The sequence below is a fragment of the Microtus pennsylvanicus genome, chromosome 12 (assembly GCF_037038515.1).
Source record: "Microtus pennsylvanicus isolate mMicPen1 chromosome 12, mMicPen1.hap1, whole genome shotgun sequence".
NCBI lineage: Eukaryota > Metazoa > Chordata > Mammalia > Rodentia > Cricetidae > Microtus > Microtus pennsylvanicus.
In genome coordinates this window covers 34665950-34686569 of record NC_134590.1, presented here as the reverse complement: position 1 = coordinate 34686569, position 20620 = coordinate 34665950, and the positions used below count along the sequence as shown (strand labels likewise).

At 45.5% G+C, this 20620-nt stretch overlaps 1 protein-coding gene across 11 annotated transcripts in view; it reads right to left on the bottom strand.

Moving 5' to 3' along the window:
* Positions 1–20620, bottom strand: part of Apbb2 (amyloid beta precursor protein binding family B member 2) — a 320293-nt gene that overhangs the window by 141118 nt on the left and 158555 nt on the right. For all 11 annotated transcript variants that reach the window (XM_075943293.1, XM_075943299.1, XM_075943298.1 and 8 more), the window contains 2 exons: positions 17585–17653; positions 5754–6569 (listed from right to left, as the gene is read on the bottom strand). In XM_075943293.1, coding sequence (XP_075799408.1) covers positions 5754–6569; positions 17585–17603 — 835 coding nt within the window. In that variant the 5' untranslated portion in view covers positions 17604–17653. The remainder of the gene's footprint in view (positions 1–5753; positions 6570–17584; positions 17654–20620) is intronic.

The window sequence follows — 20620 nt, the reverse complement described above, 5'->3', positions numbered from 1 at the left end:
ACGAGTAAGAATCCTTTCCAAGTGCTCTCAGCACTTCTTATACACAGCGGTGCTCACTTGTTCTGTGGAGGCATGCATGGAGCAAACATCAGAGGGCATGCGCAACTAACATGAGCCAGTCCCATCTGTCTAGCCAGATGGATATCATGGACAACACTGGAAGGTTCTCATGCATGCATGCATGCATGCATGCATCATGGAGAGCTGTAGAAACTTCCATAGAGTTCTGAGTCTAAGAGGCAGCTTTAGATTTGGGCAGCCAAGCATGGGCAGAGCATGGTTACACATTTGGAGCTATCTGGGGTTGGTATACAGAGAATGTATATCAAATACGCAGCATTTGACCCAAATCTATCTGCTATAGGCATGGGCATTTCTGCCAACATCATTTCCATTTTCTGGGTTCTTTCGATGACTACCATACAAACAGTGAATGGGATAAAATCAGGGCACTCAGCTCTGGGGCTCTATTCTACATGCCTAAATCCTATGACTGTGGGTCAGTGGATGCTCCAAATGCTGTGTCCAAAGACCTGGCTTGAAATGCCAGCAGTTCCCTATGTTTGAGAAGCTTTCCTGATAACCACAGTCATTCAGTATCATTGAGTATGAGGCAGGATGATCAATAAAATTATAAAATACAGAGACTATACCAGAATCAGATATTGATTAAATATAACATCAAATGTCCCATTCAACACATGAGGGTTATTTGGGGATATGTAGATGACCTCCATTTTTATTCAACTAATCGTGACTTATTTACCCAGCGTGCCTGGATTTCAGGTACTGACAATGTACAGACCAGGGTGTGGTCCTTGTCCATCAGGCTTACAAAATCTTAACTAAAATCAGCTCAATATACACGTAGTTCATAGTTAAAAAGTAAAGTAAACTTTTGCAGGCTAAAGCCCAGTGGTTAAGAGTGTTTGTTGCTCTTGCCAATGACAAGAAAGAGTTCAGTTTTCAGCATCCATGTCAGGCAGCTTACAACTCCAGGGTATCCAATATCTTGCTCTGGCCTCCATGGGCATCCTCCCTGCCCTCCCCATGCACATGTCCCCCCACAGAAACATATACACATAAATAAAAATTGAATAAACACTTTAAAAATAAATATAACTTTTATATCACACCACTGTACCAATAAAGATCATTAATAATAGCATTTTTATTTAGTAAGCCCCGTCTGTGCTGCGCACTAGGCCAAGACCTCTTTCTGGATGTCCCCTTTTCAGCTTTAACAGAAAGTCTATGCGAAAGCTGTGGTCGTCCCACACAACAGCCTTGTACATGGCAACCTGGACAGGGCTCTGCAGCTGACTCTGGAGCCCAGGCTCTCTACAAGCTAATGGGGCACTGCAACCACAACCACGCTCTCTGGGCTCCGCTAGCTCAGTGTGGGATCCTGCCTTTGCGCACCTTAGCAGTGAGTTTAAATTAACCAGCTATTATGTAAGCTGCATCTCATACTGTGGGTATAGTTCAGCAGTAGAGACAGCTGCTTGGCTCGTGCAGTTTGATGGGGGGTTGGGGAGTGGAGTTGGAGGGGGACAGAAATGGACAGCCATACTCTATAGCTCCCAACTCTGCGAGGTTCAAGTAAGTCTTACATTACAAGTCCGTGTAACGTAAGAGTCCAAATGAGGAACCCTATCATAGGGCACCAAGCAGTTTACAGAGAGACGATACAGGGTCTGAGCAGCATGTATTTATCTGAGTCATCCTGTCTACCTGGGGCCACCTAGGGCGCCAGAGCTATGACAGAATTCTAACTAGATCCAAAGTCCTCACTTTCAAAGGTGAAAACAGTGCAACCCTTTGTTTCAGAACCAAGGTTAAGGCACAGTAATTTTCCCAAAGCCCCTTGAAAGCCCTGTCACAGATCGGTTTCCTTTTTTGTAAACAGCCTCTTGTTTTCTCAAAGAACAAATGACACAGGAGAAGGGGGCAGCATACTGCACACATGACTGACCGGGCAAAAATGTCACTGCAAAGCTGGAGGGGACAATTCAGAAAGAAAGGGAAATACAGAGTGGTCAGTCCTGGGACTAGGTAATGCATTTTATTGTATAAGTGGTATGCTCTAATTCAGAAAGGATGCCCTAAGGTACACGAGAGTCTGCTCTATTTTTCCTGAACTCACCAAAGCACAGCTCGAAATCCAATGACAATTATCTCATGACTTAGTCATAAAAGACACCCGACGTGGTGCCTGCTTACTTAATACAAAACAAACTGGCATGCCAAGGCACACTTTTTACACAGAGCCCAGTGCTGCATGCCAATGTCTTAGGAATATTCACTATCACTTTTTGCTTTCTTTCAGCAGGTAGTATTCACACTGATCACGATCATCTTCGGTAAACAGACTGGAAAAACCATAAATACTAATTTTGCCTTTTCAAGAGACACACCTGAGTCTTCATTCAGCGGCGCTGTGACGGCTTTAACACTAGCAACGCTGCTCAGTTGGACTGACACAGACACCCAAGAGTCGCTCTCTTTATTTCAGGGTATCAGGCTCACTCCTGAAAGCTCTCAGTGAAAAGAGAGAGAGCGCCTGTTTCAGGAGGGGCCCACAAACCAGCTCTGGGGCAGTTTTAAGATTAGGGTTCTGAAAATTAGGGTAGACCAGAGACACTGGAGCCTGCCAAGCGAAGTGGGTGGCAGCATCCAAAGTGACCGTTTTGAACGAAAGCTCAAGTTTGGGTTGTAGTTCTTTAAAAAACGTTATTTACCTTTATTTTTTATGTAACAGGTGTTTTGCCTGTATCTATATCTGTGCACACGTGCATGCAGTGCCCATGGAGGCCAGCCAGGAAAGCGCATCGGGTCAATTGGTGTTACAGACAGTTGTGAGTTTCTACATAGGTGCTGGGGACTGAACTTGGGTCCTCCGGAGGAACCATCACTACTCAGCCAGCTCTCCAGCCTTTCTGTTTCCCTCCTTGACTGACACTCACAGTCAATACACAGAGGTAGATTATGTTAATCACTCATAGATGAGGAAACCTTTAAAATATGTTACTGAGCTTCTCCACGATAGCACAGCATATAAAATAGAAGAGACCGAAGTGGGACCTGGGGAGACTTTAGGCGGGGAATGCATTTGTTGTGCGAGTACAAAGATCTAAGTTCAGATCCCCATAATCCATGTACAAAGCTGGGTACGATGGCACACTGGGGCGAGGAGCAGGCAGATTCCCGGAGCTCACTGAACAGCCAATCTAGCCAATGTGGGGACCGGCCAGGTTCAGCAAGAGATCCTGTTTCAAATAAAAATTAAAAGACCAGAAACATGGTTCAGCAAGCAAAGATGCTTGCTGTCAGGCCTGAGGATCTGAGTTCAATCCCCAGACCTGCATGGCAGGAGAGAATTGACCCCTGCCAGTTGTCCTCTCGGCCCTATGCACGCTCCTCGGCATGCACATGGGTACACATACCCGTGTGCGCACACAAACAATAACAAATATGTAAACAAGCAATTTGTTTTCCTAAACAGTGGAGAGTGGCAGAAGACAACACCGGACACTGACCTCTGGCTTTCAAACGCAAACACACAAATGTATGGACCCACACAAATCCACACACAAAACTATAACGAATTAAAGCTCTCCAACTTAGATGTTGGGAATAAGAGTATTACAATAAATACTCATGTGCAAAATTTTTTAAAAAGTGACTAAAATAGAAAAGCAGGCCAGATCTTCAACCCAGAGCCTTGTGTATGATAAGCAAGTGACCACCAAGCTCCTGCTCCAATACTCATATAAAGTACATTCTTTAAAAAGTGAAGCATCAACAGTCTAAACTGAATTCTTTTCTTAACATCTTACATGGAATTTTTAAAAACAAAATTTTAAGACCAGAATGATGAGCCCTTGTATCAACAGCCCAGTTTTAACAGCTAGTAGTTAGTGGGTATTGCTGTGGGGATTTTTAAATCCTCATCATGGTACCCCCTGCCCCCGCCTCATGTATCTCTTAAATGCCGCTATCTCTCGGTGTCTTCAGGGAAATTGGTTCCAGGACCCCCAGGAACACCAAAATTAAAGGTTTCATGTAATAATGCAATGCGTATGTTACACAAATAGCTATTATACTATTCTAGGAAACAATGACTAAAAAAGTCCAAATGTGTAGTACAGCTGTAATTTTACCCCCAACATTTTCAATCCACAGTTGGTTGAGTCCACAGCTAGGGAACAATGGCTATGGAGGGTCTTTGTATCATGTACATTATGTGATCACATAGATTGATTTACACTTCTACGAGGCAAGATCTCTAAAAATAATGTCCCCAAATTTTTATACATTTAAAAAAATTATTATAAATCATCACAGGCCTAAAATGTTTTCTAGAAGAAATGCCCTCCTTAAAAGGTGGCCATCACTAGGAAGAGGGGCTAGAGTGGGGGCGGAGGCTCCACTCTTCACTCAGTGTCCTCAGATCATTTAAACCTCACTGCCCCAGAACACATCACGCCTGCAAGAGCAGCAGGAAGGCTGAGTCAGCCATAGAAGTCTGGTCTTAAGTCTGGCCAGACGCTGAAGGGGCAGCTGGAAAAGATTCGACCACTAGCAGGTGAAACTGTCCATCAGGTACAGGACAGGGATGCTCCCAAGTCACCGAGGGCTATGGGCATGACGACATTGCTAAACATAATTATGACTCCAGCTGAAGACACTGAAGAGACGAAATGAGTCACTCAGGCTTCCTACTGCCACAGCCAGTCCCAGAAGGCTGCTGAAACCTAACACAGAAAGAACCAGGGTTTCAGGGCTCTTCGCTCCTTTTTCCTTCCTATTTTGAACAAGTCAATTAACTTTCTCCCCCCCCCCCCCCCCTTTTTTTCTATCTTCTTTGTAAAATCTTCACTCCTTGTGCTCTCTCTGCCTTACCTTTGGGAAAATGTCATCTGGCTCCCTGGTGTGCCATCTGGTCTACCTGACTCAGAGCTGCTACTGCAGATGCTGGGCCACATGTGTGGATGTTATTTACATTGAATTCATTCAGCACAGAGTGCTTCTAGAGCTTACAGCTTTCTGATTGGTTGAGTGGGAACTCTGAGAACATGAAATGGAAGAGTGGCTGACTCTTAAGACTCTTTTCATTGCTGCCACGATCCACCACACCTGACAAAAGCTACAGACGCGGACAGAAGTACTGACAGACCGAAATCACCAACACTACTTAAAATCATGAATGTCCAAAAACATTTGAGAGTATCATTTTTTTTCTCACTTCCAAATATTACTTGAGCAGGCAAAATGTCTTTCAAGACCTGACTTTTAAACGTTCTAGACATTTTTAAGGTTTTGTAAGCCTGAGTATAGCAAAGTTCTGAGAGTTTTGAAATAGTGGGTTCTTTTAATTAAATTGCAGTCTGCCCTTGGCAACTACTTTTCTTTTACTATTTTATTTAACAAAACCTGATGTTTCTAGACAGTACCCAAAAACAGTTCACCCAGCAGCAGCAGCTGAATCACCAGAGATGACAATTTGCCATATTTTAAACCAGTGGTTACTTTTTTATGGAAATGTGAACCAGAACAACTTACGGATGGCCCAAAATGAACCCACAATGTGCCTGAGAAATCTAAGGATAGTTTCCACATGCTGCCTGATTTCACCCACATGTCCCTCTAGCGGGAGCTGACACCTTTCAGCCGGGAGAGATGTACTCTACCGCTGATTAAAAACACCAGTGGAAAAGTACCAGGTGGGGCTGTCCTGGTCCCCGGGGTACCTGTGTCATCTGGGGAGCTGGGTGAGGCACTGTCTTGGGACAGGGTGGTCCAGCTGGATTCCTCGTCACTTGGTGCCAGGTTCTGGATCCGGTGGAGCGCACAATCAGTTTTGGCCCCTGTTTTAGGGTGGTCCTTCTTGGTCTCTGGGCTGGATGACACTGTAGCTACTTGGCCATCCTCTGGGCTAGACTGGGGTCTGTTCGGTTTCTGCAGCAGCGAGTCACCATTCCCAATGACTACAGGGGCCTGGCCTGGGCCTGGCTGGGCTTTCTCCTCCCCAAGCCCTTGGCAGGGGCCCAGATTCTGCCCTAGGTCTCTGGTCGAGGTCTCCAGGTCTGCATAGTAATTGAGGAAGCTCTTAGTTCTCCTAGGCTGGGAGGGCAAAATCTCACAGCCCGAGGACTCCGGAGGGTGGAGATCTTTGACCTCCAGTTTCTCAGAAGTTATGTTGATGACTGCTGTGGGGCTGATGTTTTTGTTGGGGTCCTGCTGCCCCTGTTCTGCAGCCTTGCGGAGCTGGTTCTCCCCATTTTTCACCAGCTTGATGTTGGCGGAGCCGTTTCCCAGCAGAGGCTGTACGGCTGGATCGGAGAGCCCCATAGCCGCCTGGATGTTAGTCAATGCATATTTCTTCCTGCATTTGGGGGGCGTGCTGTTCTTGGCATCTGAGTGTTTGATTTCAGCATTTAACAGTTCATTGTGGGAGGACCGGAGGTTAAGGGTATTTGGTGGTGTGGCTGGGCTGTTCCGATTTGCAACGTCTGTGGTTCCACTGCTGGCCATAAACACTGCCAAGGTGTCAACACCTGAGTCAGCTGTGGGAACAAAGAGGAAATTGGTTGTAAGGCACAGGTCATGACCAAGCAACTTAGTACACAGTGTGAGTGGCCACTTCTAAACAGGATTGTAAGAACAAACACTTCTCTCACATGAGACCTTCTTATAGAAATGACCCATTTCATGTCATAATTTATTCATATGTTAAACACGAGCAAAGAAAGGTTTTATTGTGGAAACCCAAAAGCTAATTTACAGTGATGTTAAGAAGTCGTAGGGTCTATATTTTACTTAGTGCAAAAAAAAAATGTCTTTATACATTCAGGCATGAGCATTTTCTTCTGGCCGACAGTCTTTAATCTTCACAGCTTCGAAAATCGACCCCTTTCCAAACAGCAACACCATGTCTTAGCTTTCAATCTGTAGTTCCTTTGCCAACATCATTAACAATAAAACTGCGCGACATTCCCTCTGAGCTGCAGCATTCTTAGCCCAAAAGGTCACTGTTCAGTGATGTCCCATGTGTTCAAGATAAATCCCCCTCAGTCACGTTCTGAGATTATATTCTGAATGCCTGGAAAACCAAACCTCCATCAGTATCTGCTAATGCCTTTGTGAACATCTCTGATCTGTGCTTACTGTCAATATTTGAAAAAAAATTCAAATAAATAGCTTCATTTCTCAAGAACACAAAGTGGTACACAAGTACACACACACACACACACCACACACAGACGCACACATACTAGAGATGCAGCCCTGGGCTACAGACAACGTGCTGGAGCCCCCAAGGAGTCTGAGTGCATTCCCCTGAATTAGCAGGCAGGCTCAGCTGTTTATGTCATCACAAGCCCTTGGCAAAAGACACCTAGCAGATGACCCGACAGTCGAATTTATCTCAAACACTCTCTGTACCATCAGAGACTTATTTCTATGCCTCCTGCTAGAAAGAAAGAAAGAAAGAAAGAAAGAAAGAAAGAAAGAAAGAAAGAAAGAAAGAGAGAGAAGCTCCTGGGGCTAAAAGTGAATGGAATTCATCCGCAAGGATCCCTAAGGTTCAGGCTTCTGCCTGTGAGCAACGGCTCCCTGCTTATCTGATTCTTGGCCCTCCAGAGAGACCTGTGGTCTCCGCTGCAGCAGCACAGGGACCAAGCACAGCTTCTTCCATCTTGAAATTGTACTCTGGCTGTTCCCTCCCCTTCTCCTGGAATAACAAGGATCCCCACAGAGGAAAAGAACAAGAATTTCCCATGGTGGGGAGCTCAGAGGCATCTCTGTATCATCAAAATGCACTGGGCTACCCATTTTAGAGAGAACTGCTCAGAGCTTCTAGAAGTTTGGGCTTCCAGGAAGTACCCATTCACTGCAGACAGCATCTTTATTAGTAACAGAGGCCCACGGGGCCCATGAGACAGTGAAGGGCTATCGTTCCCAGTGGTTAGACCTTGGGCCGTCTCCTTAAAAGCTATTTATAAAGATCGCTGAATGCCCAGCGTTCCAATATTCAGCCCTGTATCTAGTTATAAAAATTAAAGTGCTTTTTTTCCTTTTAAACAACATTCTGTCAATTAATATTTACATTTCTTAAATAACAGGCTATTACTACGATTTTATTGAAAACATACATTTCTGAGCCCCATTCAAATGGTCACACTCTGGACCTACATAGAGTCTTCCCCGAGACAACTACAGCGTGGAAAGTTACTTTTCTACCCTGGGGCATTTACAGTAACATGAGAAAGTGGACGCCAGCTAGTTTCCTGAGAGGCATAGCAGAAGTTTCCGTGAGGCTATTTTATGATGTTAGGGGTTGTCTCCTGACAATGTTCTTGTCTGCTTCACTTATAACCATACATGTTTCATAGAAAGAACGCCATCATAATTTCCAGGGACTTTAATATTTGGTAGCTCAGATGGGGCTGTCCTCAGTGGCAGAGTGTTTATGTATCATGGCAAGGTTCAGAATAGGCCTGTCTAGTACAAACAATGTCAGACACATCACCTTTAGTGGTGTGTTTATACATCACTGGGGGAATATAACCGGGCATCTCTTAGATATTAAGGAGTGGTATCATTTGTTACCGGAGAACTGGAAAATGACCTCACCCTTGGTGAGGTGCTAAGGTTAGGGATGCTTTCCCAGACAAGGAGCCAAGCAACAACAAGAAGAAAGATTAAAGGAACTTTCAAAGGGTTCAAGGAGAGGAGAGTACGCCTTGCTGCAAGATGGGCAAACAGGGGAGAAAAACAGGACATGAGGCTTTCATTGAGATGACATGGGTCCTGGAAGAAATAATTAGCCATATTTTAATATTGCTGCATAGTTGTCAGTACAAAGGTACTGTGTGTGGTCCCAAACTCAGGCTGGATGTCTGAGACAGAAGACAGCAAACTGACCTTCAGTCAGGAAGAAACAGCTAACTGTATTTACAGTCCTCGGCAAGTACAATTCGCTTTAGTTTTGTGGCCACCTGAAGCCCTAAGCTGCTCTTCTGACTCAATCTTCACTAGGATTCCTTGCTGAAACCTCAGTACCCAGAACTCAGAAGATGTCTGAGAACATGCTTCCTTTTCCAGTTCTTCAAAGCCTTGCTGACCCCAACCTACCCACAGGCAAAAGAGAAGGGCTGGCCTTAGAAGGAAGCACTCATGCTAATCCCTGGAGGTAAGGGATTACTTCCGGGAGTCAGCACATCAGGTAAACCTTTTCATGAAATAGCTTAAGGTTAGCGATGTCCTGGAAAGCACCAGGTTACAAAAAGGAGGTCCCCGAAGTGAGAGGCTAGGGATGAGGTCAAGGACACAGATCCCAAGATTAGGCATGCAAATGCTAACCATCTACCCAGGCTTCTTACTAGCTGGGTCTAACTACTCCAGTTTCCTTCTCTGGAAAATGGGTCCAATAGCATCGCCTGATTGACTGAGAGACTTCTGATGGGAGCCCGCTGAGAGTTACCATCGTGCATAACAATACCCCTGCACTCTCCCCACCCCTCTGCCTCCAATCCTTATTGTAGACACGTGGAGAATGCGCAGGCGACAAAGGAACAAAGACGCTGTGTCTACGAGGGCTGTATTATAGGTGGGTATTCAGATAATCCCATAGGTCATTACACCAGGACAGTGGAGGGAACAGAGAGAGCAAGAGGGTTGAGAAAGTTTCCTTAAAGTCTCGCTGTTTTCCAGGGAGCTCCAGTTCTCATCACATCCCCCCTTGCCCAGGTCATATTGATAATCAGTCACTCATCAGCGCCCACATTTAGGAATGTGAAGCTGGTGACCGAACAGGACACTGACTTCCACCCTCTCAGCTCCAAAGCAAAGGATACAGGTGGGGAGAAAGTGACCAGGAAGAAGGGTCAGGAAGAACAAAGTGGGAATGGATACTAGCTGGTGGGAAGGGTGGGATCTAGGAAGCCACGGGGCTTAGTCACGTGTTCTTGCTCTCAGTCACGTGTTCTTGCATTAGCGGCTGTAAGAGCAGAAGTCAGCAGAGATGGGAACAGTGACAATATAGAACTGCAGGCTAAGTCCAGTCCAGGTGAGGAGAGGAGAGAAAGGGCCACGGCAGCCGGGCACAGTGGGCCCTCCCTTGACAAGGGGTACATACGTGAGGAGAGGGGACAGAAGGAAATAAACACAGAGGGGAGTGGCCTCTGGAGTCCAAGGAAGGGCAATGACAGGAGAGGGTGAAGAGCTGGGGGAAGAACAGGCCAGAGATTACAGGGACAAGGAATAAAGGGAGAAGGAAGTATTCTCTACCCCTAAGAGACCTCCAGAGATATGGACTCCCTTAGTGGAGGATGGGGATGGTGCCGTGTACTACGGATGGTTCTGGGGCAGGGCCAAGGCTGAGCAGCGTCGGAGTTGGGAGGCCACAGATACAGAGGAATGGACAGTCTACACCTGAGGCCGGGGTGGGTGCAATGCTCTTACTGCACGTTCTCAGCGTCCTTCCCTCTGCTGCTAACTCCACTCTTCTATGAATCACGGTAGACGCTGCCTCTCTGTGAAGACCTTTCACCCCTCCATGTGGACTCCAGAGCTCCTGGCCTCCATTCCCTGCATCGTTATAAAAACATCTCTAGTACAGTATCATTGCCCCTCAGATGTCTTTATCCTGATGTATTCTCCTGCTAGGCTGTGGCCTCCATCAACCTGCACAGCAGCACACAGCAATACATGTCTGTAGGATAGCATCAAGACAGCAAGTGTTTCAGTAATATCTCAAGAAGGAAAATGTGAGCCAGCTGTGATGGCACATGCCTGTAATTCCAACGCTTCAAAGGATGAGGCAGGAGGATTGTCAGGAGTTTTAGAGCAGCGTGGGCTACATGGTGAGACTCAATGCAGCCTGGGTTGCTGTGAGAGCCTGTCATAGCACCTACCGCCTAAATAAAAGTCTAGGCAAACTCTCCTACTGTGCAGTTAGCAGAAGATTCATTTTTTTTCTGGAAAGGGGGAAATCAATGGTCATTATCTCAGCTTTACCTACCCACCGGAGCCTGGGCAGGAGTTAAATGAAGCCCTTCAATCTAATATCTAGGTCAATTTTTCTTGCTTCTCCATCCTGGCTCAAGAAAATTCTTCCCAAAGTCTGCCATGACTCCAGGAAAGAGAGGGGATTTAGAGCTGTAGCTGGATCTTCTGTGACAGCTGGCTGGGGCGTTTCTCTATCAAACACGACTGGTCCTCAACAGTCAACCTCCTGAACCATGGGTCTCCACGTTTCAGTGTGAGGGGCACTGGAGGCTCAGCCACAGCTCTGCTGCACACACACAAATGATCTGGTTATCTCTGTGGTCCCCACCATCCAACTCTGGGTTTTCCACCAATCTTTGCCTTTAGGTATATCTAGTACCTGTACCACTAGTAAAAAGGAAGGGGAAAAAATTAGACTAGGAAAGAGTGATGTAACACTTGAGGAAGTTCGGAGAAAAAGGAACAGTGCCTATAAAAACGAAAGGACGGCATGTCCTCTCTTGTGCTACAACCTCGGCTTCTTTGGATTCCTCTCTCTCTACATTTGGGACTCTTCAGATTGTCATTTTCAACACTGGGGCCATGCTCAGACTATAATCAATAGCTGGTGACTGTAATCAACTCCACGTTAGCATTTTTTTTTCTTGTATTTCCAGAAAGGGTTGCATGGAGTCCAGACTGACCTAACACTTGCTCGGTAGTCAAGGATTACCTTGAACTTCCAATCCACCTATCTCTATCTCCCAAGCGACAGGACTAGGAGGTTTACCATCATGCCTAGCTTTCTTTTCCTCATGTATCTATATAATCTAGCTCCTTTTTTATAAAGTCTGGCATACTCATGAATTTTTCATTAAATATTTATCAAGCATCCACCATCCAGCAGACCCTTCAAGTCCAGGAACACAGCAAGAATCAAGAGAAACACAACTGGTGAGGAATGAACACGAAATCCCAGTGCCACGAGGACTTCCACGCTGAGGTGGCTTTCCTTTGGGATCTGCCACCAGCTAGCACACCAGCTAGCACACCCGCCGTGGCTCCATTATCATACTGTTTGGAGTTATTATTCTTGTCAATTTGACAAAAATCTAAAATCATCTAGGAAACAAATCTGTGTAGGCCTCTGTAAGGGACTTTCCCATATTGTGGTACTTGAGGTAGGCAGACCTATCCCAAATATGGGTGGCCCCATTCCAGGGACTGGGGCCCTGGACTGAACGAAGAGACAACGTGAGCTGAGCATCAGCATTCATGTCCCTCCATTTCCTGATGGCAGTGGGATATAAGCAGCTGCTTCAAGCACCGCTGCCATGACTTCCCAGCTGCTACAGATCAGACCCGCAAGCCAGCGGCCAAAACAAACCCCTCATTCTGTCCCTTGTCTTTGTTAGGTGTTCTGCCATAGCACGGAAAAAAGTCACTAATACAAAGGCCCAGCATTAATTCAAAAGGACCAATGTCTATTTCAGAGATACAAGCAAGTTCAGATTTAAGATCGTGACAAAAAAAAGAAGTGTCACCATTTACTTGAGAAATAACTACGACCTCTTGGCATGTCGGATTCCTTCCTCCCTTTTCTGTTCGTATGAGCTCACGCTTCTTGGCAGACTAAGCTTCCCTGACACCCAGTCACTCATCCGCTCAACTGATTTTCCCCACAGCTCTGTGTCAGAGGAGCTTCTAAGCTGAGGCTGTAACAGTAACAGAACTAAGAAGGAAACGTCACCCTCCTGGCTCTTAGGGTCAGGGGTTCAGCACAAATGCTGCAAGCTTGTATTTCTTATCTGTGTGGGAGTGGATGCGAGCATGCACTGGCGCCTGCGCACCAGTCAGAGCAACAAGTCTGCACAGTTCCGGTGACTGGTTAAGGATAAGCATGTGACCCACACAGTGTTAATCATGAGACTCGACCCAGGGATTAGAAGAGAGGCAGCAGCCCAGTGTGAGCACACCTGTAGTCCCAGCATTCAGGGGGATAAAGCAGGAGGACCACCACCAGCTAAGCCAGCCTGGGCTCAACAGTGAGACTCTGTCCCAAAGAACAAGGAGAAGAAGAGAAAAGGTTACCCCCGCCCCCACGTTTTTTTTCAACTAGGTTTAAGCCCACAGCTTCTTCAAGGACTCACAGGTAGACCAGGGGCAACCCGCCTAAGCGTCAATCTAATCAGTAGAAGGCAGAGCCAAGAGACAGAGAGCAGACACTGCTAGGGTCCCTGCAACAGACCAAGTCCAAATCCAAAAAGCCTGGGTTTTTCAGGCCAGCACATTAATTTTTCTAGTTATCCTGTTTAGGTCTTGAACTTTTTTGCAACTAAAACAGCCTCCGCTAAAACACAAGTATCGTCTGTATAAAAGCCTATCAAGACTAAGTAAGCGAACCTCTTTAATCTCATAAAGATGGTCTCCTCCACCAGAGACAAGGGCCCCAGCACAGGTATGGCCATGCAGGCCCTCCTCTGACTCAGAGATCTACCGGTGAAGACCTGGGCTGGAGCCCACAGTGAGTAGTAGCTGCCTACATTTCTTCTCTCTCTCTTTCTCTCGTTCACTCTTGTTCTTTTCTCTTTCTCTTCAGTTTTTAGAGACAGGGTTTCTCTGTGTATCTCTGGCTGCCCTGAAACTTGCTTTGTAGACCAGGCTGGCCTCTGACTCCCGAGTGCTGGGATTAAAGGTGTGTACCATGACAGTCTGGCCATACTCCTTCTGTTTTTGGAGACCTCTGGTCCTCTACAAAAACAGTAGGCTCCTTTTGATTCAGTAACAGACTGCTCTCTCAGAAATGGATTAACAAACAGCTCAAGAAGGCCTGAAGTGTGCTGCACGCTTGAAGGAGATTTTCACATTTTCTTTATTATTATTATTATTATTATTACTTTTCTTCTCTGCCACAGGACTTTATTCCCACTGAGGGGTTAACAGCAATACTTCTCCCCCAAGGAAAGTTGCCTTTTGAACTACACCTCAAAGTATAAAGGAAATGAAATAAACTCAGATTTTTCACCCTCTTCCTCTTAGGGAGGAGAGGCAAAATAAAGCTGGTTTCCTGGTATTATCCACAAAAGCAAACTCTCTGTGGCCCGGGGCGATAAGAAGTTCTCTGTGAACAAAGAGGCTGAGGTGAGAAGGCCCCTCTGGCCACAGAACCAGGGAGCCAGCAGCCTTGGTACCACAGACATTCCTAGATCTGAGAGAGCAACTTCACAGGCCAATTCCCAGGGCCTGTGAGAAAACTGGTTCAGCTCATGAGCCTCAACCCACCTAAGGGGTTCCTGTGCCTTTTTCACCCTAACTGCCCAAGGCCTAGCTATGCTCAACAATGCACGGGAACTGAGGAGACTGGAGACACTGGTCAGCCATTCAACAATGTATATGCATTCTACATATATACATTCTAAATAAACATTACGTTAGACACAGTGAGCATACAAAACTTTTATTTATAGCTATTACAAAGAATATGATGTGGTTTTTTTAAAGCTCAACCTGAGTCAGACAGTGAGAGAGAAGTTATTACCCAAACTCACAGTGTCTGAAGGGGGCAAAGGGTATTTGAGACACACACAGAAGTTCCGCAGTTTCTCAAAGAAGGGAACGTTGAATTAGCTTGCAGGCCAGGCAGGAAGCCATCGGAGGCCAAGGAGGGAAAACATCACACCCGACAGATGTGATGTGCGGCTACTTGGGAAATACAAAGCAGGACGGGTACATCTGGGTGAGAATTAGGAACTATGCAGATGTGACCCCTGGCCAACAATACTTCTTTCCGTTCATCTTTAAGCTACTACATCCATGCTTTGGGAAACTCTCTGTGCCTTTTATAGATGAATCTATTTTTTAATGACACTCTAGACTTCCACGGTCACGTCTGATGAACACAGTCAATGCTTGAGTGTGGGAACACTGATGAGGACAGAAAAACTTAGAGTGCTGAAAAGGAACATTACACGCTTTCTTGAGCAACCGACCAGCCGGCTTTCAAGCCAATTCCGAAAGGGAAATAACATTAAGAAAAAGCAAACAGCAACATCTATGAAACAGGAAGATTACTTCACTTTGTTCTGCCAGGACTGAGACCTGCTCAGAAGGCACGTCTGAGCTCAACCTTCAAGGATGGACAGGAACTTTCTAGACAGATGACAGCATAAGCCTGGAAGGCTTGCTTTAGAAAGGTCCCCTGTGGTCACAACTCCCTGGAGCTGGAAGGAGGGACTGAAGGCAGACCTTATCTGAGGTGCCGGTCCCTTCACCCCTCACCAGCTGCCACGTGACTTTCTGGGAGTGGAGTGGGGAATTTAGAACAAGACACCATGGAAATACAACTCTAACTTTTCTTGTGACATCAACACCGACAGTATCATTAGCTTTCTTTTAAAATTAAGTTTGATAACTGTTTCTGTACCTTATTGTGGTGGTTTGAATAAGAATGGCCCTGACAGGCTCTTATACTTGAATGCTTAGGCATCAGGGAGTGGCGCTACTTGACAAGCTTAGGAGGTGAGGCCTTGTCGAAGGAAGGGTGTCCCTGGGGGTGGCATTTGAGGTTTCAAAGCCCAAGTCAGGTCCAGTGGCACCTCTCTCTTTCTGATGCGCGTGGATCTACATAGAACCCTCAGCTACTTTTCAAGAACCATGTCTGCCTGCACACCACCATACTCTCTAAACTGCTAAAATTGTAACCTAGCCCCAATTAAATGCTTTGTTTTATGAGCTGCTGTGGTCATAGAGTCTTTTCATAGCAATAGGGAAATAACTAAGGCAGTTATGTAGGCTCCAAGGAATAATAAAGCAACTCAAATACCTCCAGAGGATGGGTATATCTGAACAACAGAATAGAGAAGCAGGAGAAAGGTTTTGGACATGACTGACTGCTCTCCCTCCATGTAGATGGAAGCACATTACTTTGCCTATTTCCTGGCCTCGTTCTTTTATTGTTTTGATCCTGGATCTATTTTACTACATGAACATAAAAGATTGCTAAGGAATTATTGTTGGTACTTAAAGTGTATCATTTACCTATCAGTTATTCATTTAGTGAACTGGTGGGTTTGACAGGCTTACTTACAGGAACACGGGAGGGATTCCTCATAGGAATGTGTGCAATTCTAAGACAGCTGCGTCTCTGAGACGTCCCACCCCACTGTAGGTCACAACCTAATAGACTATATCACAGAGCCCTGACCCCAGTTAACTTCGTCTCTCCTGTCTACTCAAGCACCTTTACACCAGACACCACATGTATGAAGGGCCGTAGGGCGTGGGTGGTGGAACCCCGGGTCGGTACATGTGACCATTCCTCCTCTGTACCAATGGGGAGCTTAAACAATCCCTAAGATAAGATGTCCTAAGATAAGATGTCCTTTTTAAAGGACATATGATTTGTTCTGAGTTTCTAAAATTAGCATACATATTTAAGGCCGTATTTATTCAAAATCTACTCCCTGTCCAAGCCATTATAGCATAACGAGGGAGCTTTGAGGCTCAAACTTCTGACTATCCTGCATGAGCTTAGATTGATCATATTTTCCTCCACTGCTTTTCTTATCCTTAGGAAAAGCGGGTTTCTTAGGGCTGGAGAGCAGGCTCAGAGGTTAAGAGCACTTGAGCTCTTGCAAAGGACCTGAGGTCTTCCATTCCCAGCACCCACACGCTGACTCATAACCATCTGTAATTCTAGTTCCAGGGATTCCAGTGCCCTCTTACAACCCCTGCAGGCACCAGGCACATATATGGTATACATAGATACATGCAAGCAGAACACACATAGACACAAAATAAAAACTAATAAATCTAAAAAGTAAACTTCTTGCCCTTCATATACTAATACCAAGCTCAGTGCGCACTTGGATTTTTTTTTTTTAACCTCTTTGTAGAAAATGTAGTGCAGAGTTCTAGGTAATAGAGACAATTTAATGATAAGGTTAACGTTAGAATTTAGAGACACCGGCCCATGGTTAAGTCTAACTAAAAAAATCAGAACTGGTACCTGTCCAGGGAAACAGAGAGGCTGTTTGCCACTTAGTTCCAGAGTTTATCTCAAAGAGTTACCACAATTGCTTTTTCCTTATACTATCCCGAGGTCAAGAAGTAAACCCTACACCATACAGTGGTGTGCAGACTAGCATCTGTCGTGGCATGAAGAGAGGGACATGCAGTGATGTCAAGGCAGTCCTGCTCAGGCCTGAAATTATGCAGAATTAGAGCCACGGAGAATCCTGAGTCGGGGAACTCTAGTCTTGACAAGTCCCGTGACTCGGGATGCTGCTTACAAAGACTTAGCAGTGGCACCTTCTCCACCAGCGGTCAGCAGTCCACAGGCGACAACATACACTGCCAGGCGGGGAAGACGGAGCTTCAGTTTCCCGCCACAGTCAACTGTAATCTTCTTATAGACACCACAGCACACACGTGGTGAAGTTCAAATGACTTTTTATTTTTTAAATACCTACTTTTTCTATTATAGGATACAGAACAATGAAAATTTAAAAATGCCATGTTAGCAAACAGGAGCTTAACATTAAAATAACCATCATATTATCTGCGTACTGAAGTATGCAAAATCATATCTGACCTGGAAGTACTTCTGACATGGATCTCTGGGCGTCAGCAATGGTGCAGGAAATGGGTTATAATCTGCAATCTAAAATTGAAAAACAAAAAAAAAAAATTCAGAAGTTAGAACCTCAAATAACAAAGCATGAACGGAAATAGGCACAGAACTAAAATTCCTTCCGAATACAGCACAAATTAAAACAAACAAACAAACTGGCAGCTTCTGTGCAAATGTTTGTGATGTATATAACTGCTCACACCATGTCTCCCATGAATTCCAACTGCTACACAGCCGCATTTTCCTGCCCACTCCAGGCATGTCTGTCCGTCTCAAGCTTCCAGTGCTTTCCTTGCCAAACACACACAACACAGAAGCCACCAAGGGGAAAAAAATCCAGTGAACGCTGACTTTTAAAAATTAAAACCTGACTGAAAGCAAACAAAAAGTAGCAAAAATAGTAATTTTTTTTAAGACCTGAAAAAAAATTACCACTACAGGAGGTTTATCTATAGAAAGGGCTTCTTGGAATCATTAAGTAAAATATGATAAAAACTCATTAAGAATAAAGTTGGCAGAAAAAGGAGCAAAAGATGGGGATAATGTCCAATAAACATAAAACATCAGTCCGAGGAAAACAAATAGCAACCTGGAGCAGCAGTGGCTCTGTTGTGTACGACATAAAGACTGGGAAGCTCGGCAAGGCGGAGAGCAGGCAAGGACACTGGGAAGAAGAAAATCCAGCCTCAAATGTTTTGAGGGACAACTTACAAACATCGGAAGGTATTTTAGATGGGTGGGCCCCACTGCTGGGCAAGTCCACTTCTAAGAATGTATTTTATATTGTGATTATGAGATAGGCTCCCAAAAGTGACTCTTACATCTCCCTGCACTTACCTGACCTGGGGTGGGGAGGGAGGAAGAGAAGGAGGTGTGTGGGGAGAGGCTATAATGCTGTAAATGATAACTTTAAAACAGACAATCAAGAAGAAGGAGGAGGAGGAGGAGAAGGAAGAAGGAAGAGGAGAGGAGGAGAAAGAAGAAGAGGAGGAAGAAGAAGAGGAGGAGGAGGAAGAGAGGAGGAGGAAGAAGAGGAGGAGGAGGAAGGTATTTTATAGGTGATCTCATATATGGACTCTACTGTTCAATGGCCATGGAAATCCAGTAATGACCACACTGTTCTTAGGCTCAATGTATTGAGAGACATCTTCATCTCAACAGAGCAATGTGATGTCGATAGGGAGATGTAGTGGGTGTGGGTGTGCAGATAAGAAAAGTGCATTAAGCCATATCACTGAGAAATGAGTATTTCTCATACCATGCATACATACCATGGCACATATAACATGAGTAAAATTTTTGCTGGGCGGTGGTGGCGCACGCCTTTAATCCCAGCATTTGGGAAGCAGAGGCAGGCGGATCTCTGTGAGTTGGAGGCCAGCCTGGTCTACAAGAGCTAGTTCCAGGACAGGTTCCCAAGCTAAAGAGAAACCCTGTCTCAAAAAAAAAAATTAAAAAAATGAGTAAAACTTCTTTCCTTCCCTCCCTCCCTCCTTTTTCCCTACTTTTCACATCCCTCCCTCCTTCCTTTTTCCCTACTTTTCACATTACAATGGGGGCAGGAAGAAGTACCCTCCACTACTGCTTTCCACCTTACTTCTGGAGACAGATTCTCATCTCCCAATGAACACAGAGCTCAACTACTGGCTTAGACTGGCTGGCCAGTGAGCTCCAGGGATTGGCCTGCAGCTCTGTTCCCTCTACCCCATCTACTTCCGTCTCCCCACCAGCCGGCTGCCAATGCTGGGGTTACATATCTGCGCCATCCCAACTGGCTCTTACATCGGTGTTAGGAATCTCAGGTCCTCAGGCTGGCACAGCAAGCACACTACCCATCCATCTATCTCCCAACCCCTAATTTGAGAAAAAACTCCTAAAGCATATATACATAAGTATAGACAAACAAGCACACATTTGCACAAACATGGATTTTCATAAAGTTTTTCCTAACCAGGGACTGAGGAGATAGCTCAGTAAGTGAAGTACTAGCCAGTGAAATACTTGCATAAAAGCAGGAGAATTTGCTTTGATACCCTAGCCCCTGCCCTCCCCCCACAAAAAGTCAGGCAAGATGGTATATGCTTTAAATCCCGGTGCTGGGGAGGCAAAGACAAAAGAAGCCTGGGCAGTCACCCTAGCCAAAGAGCAAGCCCCTGTCCCTAAGGAGAGATCCTGCCTCGTAAACTCATAAAACAAGAAGCTTCTAAGCACTCACAAGACTGATCACTAGCCTACACACATGTGTACACACACACAAACAATACACACACCTCCTAAAGAGAAAAACAAAGCTCTAGAAACAACAGGAAACTGCCTCTCCCAACTTAGCTATATCCCAGGGAAATCTGAAACAAGGATTTCTTTCCGGGGAGTCCAGCGTCAGGAACGTCCCTCGGGACAATAACCCACGACACTGGGTTAAGAGCGGGACTGCATGATTCCATTATAAAAAGTCCAAAACCAGGAAACATTTCTGTGGGTCAAGACGGGGTGTAGGGGTTGGAAGAGGAAGTAGCAAGAGAGTGACCCCAGGGATGCCGGTCAAGGCGATGAAGCACTTCTTGACCTTTGGAGAAATCCATCAAGCTGTGCCCTCGTGAGCCAGGTCCTCATTACACATCCATGAAAAGTTGCAAGAAAAAGTCAAATGCTGGAGGTTTTCTATAGTATCCTTTGAATCGGAAAAATTCTTATTTTCCAAGACTCTTGCATTCTAATCTCACCTTTTCCAAACCAGTAACCTTTAACGGGCATAACTCCCAACTTAATGGTTCAGATAATGACCTGACACCTGGGCCGCCAGCCTACAGCACATTCCTAATTATGTCTCCACATGCTGTGGAGTGGGCTCATTACTCCGCTATAATTGAAGGGGTGGGTTTGTTTGGTTGTCCTGAAACACCAAGAGATGCCTCTCCTGCACCAGTTTGTCTTTGGGCTGCACATCCCAGCTCCTTAGCCTTCACGATACACTTCATTTCTTCGTCTCCAGTGCAC